The sequence below is a fragment of the Carassius carassius genome, chromosome 12, assembly GCF_963082965.1.
Source record: "Carassius carassius chromosome 12, fCarCar2.1, whole genome shotgun sequence".
NCBI lineage: Eukaryota > Metazoa > Chordata > Actinopteri > Cypriniformes > Cyprinidae > Carassius > Carassius carassius.
Window position 1 is genome coordinate 32,176,933 of NC_081766.1, and position 7,816 is coordinate 32,184,748.

The following is a 7,816-nucleotide window of genomic DNA, read 5'->3' on the forward strand; positions in this document are numbered from 1 at the left end:
ATGCACAGGCTTCGACCGCCATCCAGCGGCTGAGGGCGGGCAGAGGTGTGCAGCAATAGCCTCCTCGAGAGGGGGGAGGCTCTCGTAACCGTGGTCTCGGGCGCCGTCGACAGAGGAGAGCGCTGACGAGACAGAAGTCTTCAAGCGTGCGGAGAATGGGGCTTTCCACGACTTCGTGAGTTCATTGTGAACTTCCGGGAAGAAGGGGGCGTTTCTTTGCGGAGGGGCCGAAGGGCGCCCCTGCACGAACCATTCATCCAGCCTGCTTTTAGCGGGCTCGTCTGGAGGAGACCAGTCGAGCTGAAGGTCGCTGACAGCCCTTGTAAGCACGCGAGTAAGCTCCGCGTCGATATCGGCGCGTTGTCCGGTGCAGCTGGGTGCTGTAGAGGGGGGGGGGGTCCGCAATGGAGCCCGACCATTCCTCACTACTGGACGCGGCGAGAGAAAGGCTGTCGTGTCTGTCCTCTTCCGCCTCAGGCGCTCCGAAGGAGAAGGGGGCGCTGGTGAGCAGGGACTGGCGCTGCTCGTCCACGAAGAGGACAGGCGAAGGAGCGAGAGCGGGCGAGGCACGCGGGGAGTGTTCCGGCGTGAGCTCGCGTGTAACAGTATGCTCAGGCATTCTCTGATCGCGGCGTTTCTTACGCGGCACTTGAGAGAGAAGAGGCGGAGCGGGTGGAGCATCGTGGCTGGTTTGAGCTAATCGAGCCCGCAGGGTCGATATAGCCATGTCGTCGCACTCAGGGCAGCCGCCCTTGAAGAGTGCGCTCTCAGCATGCTCGCGGCCCAGGCAGGAGACACAGATGATGTGGCGGTCCTCGCTGGGCAGAGGGCCTCGGCAGGAAGCGCAGGCCCGAGGCATTTGAAACAACGCCTCGAATTCTGGAGGAAAAAAGTGTGATGCAGCGGCAAACACACTAGCTTTGAAAAGGATATAGTCACGCCGGATGGCGCAGCAGGAAGCGAGTGCTGAAGGCGGCGTCGAGATGAAGCACGAGCCGGCGTCCTCAGATCTGCGTTGCAGTGCTATCCCGCTGAGAGGCTTTTCGACGGCGTGTAGAGGCTTCTCCGGAGAAGACAGCGAAGTGCAGGTGAGATCGCTGAAGGAGATGAAATCTGATCCCTATGGTGAAGCGGTGGCTTATATAGTTCCAGCCACGCCTATTTTGGCGCGCTCTGACGTCCAATGGGCGCGAAGCGCCCCCATTGGTTCGTTACTCTCCGCCGCCTCACCATAGGTTGCTGCAGTTGCCGCAGCACAGCCAATAAGCGCGCGAGCCGCTTCGCTTGGGTCTGCTGTGCTGCAGCACTGCGTTTTACATTATTTAAAAATTAAGGATAATTTTTGGCTTCATATTCTCGAGAAAAGGGGACCTTTTCCCATAGCGTAAGCTAGCTTACGCAGTACGAGAGTACTCTCGAAAGGGAACTAGATAATTCTGATATCAGTCTGCTACATCTCGGAGGATGTTTCTCAGATCACAGCCTGTCTTCCAAACTAAAAATTTTATGCAATGTTCCAAGTCTATTTTCACAGAAAGTAAAAAATGGCTTGATTTAATATATTCCAATTCACACCTGGTTGATGTAAACTACAATCTAAACATGTTATCTCAGGTGTAAACATGTTATCTCAGGAGTCCATTGCAACAGTTTTTAATTGTTCAGAAGTTGGAAAATAGCTATTATAACTAACTGAAAATCAAACCCCAAAATGTTCATTACTTAAAATTTAACAGACAATCAAACATGAAATAATAATAATAAAAAAAACCTATGGGAGTACAATATTTCAACCATTTAAATCTGCACAGAAAATAGCTGACAATGGTATTATAAAAATAAGTGCATGTAATTTAATAAAATTGATTTAAATTTTTACCAAAAGTGATTGTTCAGGATCGAGTGTATCTAGTGTGTGAAAAAGTGATTTTTAATAAAGAAAATGTATTTAATAAAATGTTTTATAAAAAATTTAAAAAAAAAAAATCATATCTGATCTTAAATCCCTAACCTTAAACATTATGTCAATCTAATAATATGATTCATCTAACATTTCATACTGTTCATAAGTGAGATAAGCAAAATATTTCTTAAAAACTAATTACATAACTTATCTGAATAGTGTCAACTGATGTTGTAAAATAGAGCACACACACACACACACACACACACACACACACACAAATAAAAAAATAAAAAGGTCTAATTTACAAAGATGGTAAGTACAGACACAAAAACAATATTGTAAAGAATCTTGAGAGTCCCTGACAGTCATTTCCTGTACTGCATGAAATCACATGATGAATGCAGGGGTTGGGCATAAACAGCTGTCAAGAAAGAGGAAATGATAAACAGAGCAGAGTCCAGCCAAGAGATCACCGAAAAAGGAACATGTACAACCTCTTCCAGATCCTGCTTGCTCTATTCATCTCTGTCATAGGTGTTCTCTATCTTCTGGGGTCATTTCGCCGCAGACGAGCCGGTGAACCCCCTCTAGATAAGGGCCCTATTCCGTGGCTTGGCCATGTGCTGGAATTCAGAAAGGACACGGCCAAATTCCTGCAGAGGATGAAGGAAAAACACGGAGATATTTTCACAGTGCAGCTGGGAGGCTTTTATTTTCATTTTATCACAGATCCATTCTCCTTTGGCTCTGTGGTCAAAGAGGCCAGAACAAAGCTGGACTTTACTAAATTTGCAGAACAACTGGTTGCGAGAGTATTTGGTTGTCATTCCATAGAAAGAGACCACAAGTTTCTCCAGGCATCAAGTACCAGACATCTCATGGGAGATGGTCTGGTCGTCATGACTCAGGCCATGATGTACAATCTTCAGAATTTGATGCTCCACAGTGTTGGATCTGGAGATGATCAGAAATGGCAAGAAACTGGACTCTTTGCGTACAGCTACAATATTGTGTTTCGTGCTGGGTATCTGGCTCTGTTTGGGAACGAGGCGGACAAAAGTACAGGAACTTTGGACAAAGCGAAGGAAATCGACCGGCAGCATTCGAACGAACTTTTCAAGGAATTCAGAAAATATGACCAGTTATTCCCGAATCTGGCTTATGGTGTCCTGGGACCCAGAGAGAAGATGGAGGCCGAGCGTTTGAAAAGGCTGTTTTGGAGCACGCTTTCAGTAGAGAAGATGAGATCCAGAGACAACATCAGTGGCTGGGTCAGTGAGCAGCAACAGATGAGAGACGAACAGGGCATGCAGGAGTTCATGCAGGATCGATACATGTTTCTGCTTCTGTGGGCCTCTCAGGGAAACACGGGTCCTGCGGCATTCTGGCTGCTCTTGTATCTGATGAAGCACCCTGACGCAATGAACGCCGTTAAGAAAGAAGTCGAGGAGATTCTCAAAGAAACGGGACAGGAGGTGAAACGAGGCGGGCCGCTGATTGACTTGACTAGGGATATGCTCCTTAAAACTCCCATCCTAGACAGCGCAGTCGAGGAGACCCTCCGCCTGACAGCTGCCCCGGTCCTTACAAGAGCTGTTTTGCAGGATATGACCATCAACATGGCCAGCGGACAAGAGTACAAGATCCGTAAGGGTGACAGAGTGGCGGTTTTCCCCTACACAGCTGTTCAGGTAGACCCAGAAGTTTACCCAGATCCCTACACCTTCAAGTACGACCGTTTTCTCACACCAGATGGAAGCAAAAAGACTGATTTCTACAAGGGTGGAAAGAAACTCAAGTACTATAACATGCCTTGGGGAGCAGGAACCACTATGTGTCCAGGAAGATTCTTTGCCACAAATGAGCTGAAGCAGTTTGTCTTTCTCATGTTGTCCTACTTTGACTTTGAGTTGAGCAATCCGAATGAAGAGATTCCAGGTATTGATATCAGACGCTGGGGCTTTGGCTCCATGCAGCCAAATAAAGATGTCCAATTTAGATACAGACTTAGATTTTAAAATGTGTCATGTTAATGTTATTCCATGATCTCATACACTGAAGCTTCAACAATACATATTATTAGGCAATATTACTCAATGAAAGCTTTAAAACTGGAATGCTCACATTTCATGTGCATCTACTGTGTCCAAAATTATACTGAAGTGAACTTTTTTTTTTTTTTTTTTCATAACTCACAACCCTGAATGTCTCAACAGTTCAGTAAGCTTGCATTTACACTGTGTTGCCCAAAGACTGTATCTATGCAAAGAACAGAAGTCATGCAGCAGGAACAAGATATTTGTAAAAAAAAAAAAAAGTTAATTTTGTGCACAATAAATCTGTATGTTTAAAAATATCAACACATTGTTTTGATTGCTTAAGTGCAAATATATATATATTTATTGTCTTGACTTTTGCTCAAAAGACCTCTTTAACATAAAAGTTCAGTCTGAAAAATGACTCATATACTGTCAAATTTATTGTCTTGACTTGCTCAAAATAACTCTTTAACATAAAAGTTCAGTCTGAATGCCTGGAAAAAGCTGAATATGGTGGCAAAATAAAACATTGGTTCTATCCACTTCATTTACTGCACAATATATCAGAAATATAGGACAGATTGGGACATGTCACATGGACCAATATTTTTTAGAGCAAGCTGATTTTAAGATTTTACAGTTATACATTTATTTTCTCCAGCAGAAAATGTATTGGTTTCTAATATTTCAAAATGGTCAACTGAAAAAACAAATTTAAGTTTAATTAATACAACTAGTTCAATTACATGCCAGAAAATGTTTGTAATGACATGAGGGTGATTAAATGATGACAGAATTTTCATATTTGTGTGAAGTATCAAACTCGGTTGGATTTCCAATCCTATTTAAATTAGAATATTTTTGTGAATTGCCCTCCAAACAAAATAAATAAATGAAATAAATTAATTAATAAAAAAAAATGATTAATTCCCAGGTAAATAACAGTGAAAAAGTGACAAAAGAGGAATGTCTCTATACAGAACCTGACTTTATTTTAAATACCTGAAAAGTCTGAAAGTCCTCGCTGTTGTATCAGGCAATGACTTTGCAGGCAGTGCTTTTGCATGAAGGCACCTCATGAAACTTATTTTGGAAAGGCTTCTGAGGCAGCGTAATGGTTTAATGATCTACAGCAAAATATAAATATAATAATAAGTGGATATTTAATTACTGCAATATTAATTTCTCGCTAGAAATGACATAAAAAGTGGAAAACGTTGATCAGAAACATATTTACACACAAACCAACCACCGACCGCAACTTTCAGACGCCATCTTTATTCTTTGGCTTAGTTGACACAGAATGGAACGCACAGGATTGTGGGATATCAAAGGCAGCGAAGGACACATTTATGATGCCTTCAAAAATCGGCCAGATGAAGGCATCTCAGGAGACATGAACTGAAGCTAACACTGAATTCGGACGTGCCTTGATGCCTTCCTACCTTGGAATGCGTCCTCCGAAGACAGCATTTTTCAGTTTTCGGGTGCAGCCCTTGACTGGCCTTAACTGAGGAAAGATTCTATAGCAGTATTCTGTGGTTTCTGATGTTGGTTCATAGAGTTCTTGATGTTGGTTCATAGTGTTCTTGATGTTGGTTCATAGTGTTCTTGATGTTGGTTCATAGTGTTCTGATGTTGGTTCATAGTGTTTTTAATGTTGGTTCATAGTGTTCTTGATTGTTCCTGAAGATATTTACCTGTTGTTCCTACGGCTGTGGTGTGCGCTGTCCAGTTTTCATTGCCATCATTCCTGTAAGACAAGAGACCGTTTATATCTAAATTCCTTATCATAATCAAGATGTGCACTTCTACTTATCTGTTTATTTTCTGCTTAAAATAAAGCTGTGCTGGATTCACTTCACTTTGCGAGTGTAAATTTTCTGACAGCATGTACATTCTGCCTTTTAAGGGAGTGGAAGATATTATAAGATCTTTTATTTAGAAGGCATGAAGCTTCTCTTAAATGGGAAGGGATGAGTGTTTGGTCCATTTATGTAGCCAGGAAGTTCCCTGGTAATCAAATAAATAAATCCAGTATTGGTTTCATGTTACACTCAGATAAGTTATAATGGTTAGTTCTGGTACAGTTTTACTAGTGTACTTTTTCTGGTGAAAGGCTAAAGAAAGATGGGCCTTATTGTTTTCTTAATGTGGCAATGCAGTGATCATTTTATCTTAAAATCTTTCTCTTAAAACCTATTTACAAAGCTGCTGAGACAAACTTTTATTAAGGAACATAGAGAAGTAAGGGCGGGGCTGACCTCATTGCTATGGATGATGTCTGCATACTTACTATCCACACAGTGATTGGCTGAATTCATAGAAATATTATAGAGCAATATTTTGCTACCAAATTAAGATTTTAAAATGCAGGCTAAGTATCACTAAACAAGTAGGCTACATATTCAGCTAATTGTCAGCCTCTTATGCTTCACATAAACAATTAGTCAATATGCATTGGGGCTGCCCTCAAGTAAAGTTTTTTTTTTTTCTGGTCAACTAGTAGTCATTTAAGCATTAGTTTACTATTAGTTGCCCTTTTATTAATAAACCATATAAATCATAATAATGAGCCTTTAATTGCCTGCATAGCCTAATATAAGTGCTCAAGCGTGTTTCATTCGGATTTCATTCGGATTTCATCATCTGAGAATATTTGTTTCCATTTGAATTGGTTGAATTAAAAGTTTAACTCTCTTTAGATATTTTTTATGTCTGTAATAAGGCAAGCATACATGGAGTTTCGAAGTAACACGCTCAAGTTCACAGAGTCTCTAGACGGTAGAAAGCGCATTCTGTTTGCTTTCGTTATTATTCTGAGTGCACACAAGTAAACATAGAGTCTTTACAGATGCAAAAGATGCACTACTCTTATCTGTATGACCAAAAATGAAGTATTTTAAGATCAAATGATCACACTGGCGCCTCCATCTGTCCTGCAGTAGCCCAAGCGCACTACTGTTCAGCTTCCACACTCCGCACAAACACGTGAACTGCGCACTTTTTTCTAAACTAACATTATATTTTTCTGCCATGTAAGTTGCTACTACATAGATATTTCAGATGTTAAGCCATATTTGAGGTCAATGAATGTTAGGTGAGCATATTGATGTCCTGCACGATGTACTATATATCCACATAGACCAGCCTTTAACAATTTGTCCATCACGGACTGCGTGTCAATTCATGTGGAATTTTGTTTTTTCTGCGACTAATAAAATTTTGGTAATATTCGTAAGCCTTTTAATTAGCAGAGTACAATAATCATGGCTGATAGTAAGACATGCAAACAAAAAGAAAACAGCTATACGATATAATAAAACATTTGGAGCTGAGATAACCTCCCAACCAAAGCCAGTACCTTTTTAAAAGCTCATTATCGTCACATGTTTCTAAAGTGTTTATAGTCCGAGGTAGATTGTTGGCAACAGCCATTTTAGAATAATTCAGATTTGGTTTTGGTAACTTCGGAGTCCTCTTCACTACTTTTAACGTTTCACAAATTTAAGAGCTAATTTTAGTTCAAAAATAATTTGTGAAATATTCTTAGAGCAAAAATATAGGAGTCCTAAATTTAGGACTGACACACCCTTTATTAGCCTTAAAGTCGGCATGAAATGGAAGTTGAGATTGTCCTTTTTTCCTTGTTGTTGTAATGATGAGCCAGAGACATTCGGATCCAAATGCAGTGCTTTATTTAAGAATGGTCAGAAACAAGCAGAGATCGGGGCAGGCAGCAGAGAATCAGAGTCGGAGTACACAGTCCAAAGATCAAACACGGGAATGACAAACACAGGGAGAAACGCTCTGAAATGTTAGACAGGCTAAACAAGACTTCGCAAACTGGTGGAGTGAGTGTGCTGCTTAT

At 41.2% G+C, this 7,816-nt stretch overlaps 1 protein-coding gene across 1 annotated transcript; it reads left to right on the forward strand.

Annotated features, from left to right (window-relative positions):
* Window positions 1–2,359: 2,359 nt before the first annotated feature.
* On the forward strand, window positions 2,360–3,994 carry LOC132155252 (5-beta-cholestane-3-alpha,7-alpha-diol 12-alpha-hydroxylase-like). The gene has a single exon (XM_059564129.1). It carries the CDS (start codon window positions 2,392–2,394, stop codon window positions 3,922–3,924), a length of 1,533 nt encoding a protein of 510 aa, XP_059420112.1. The 5' UTR covers window positions 2,360–2,391; the 3' UTR covers window positions 3,925–3,994.
* Window positions 3,995–7,816: the final 3,822 nt, after the last annotated feature.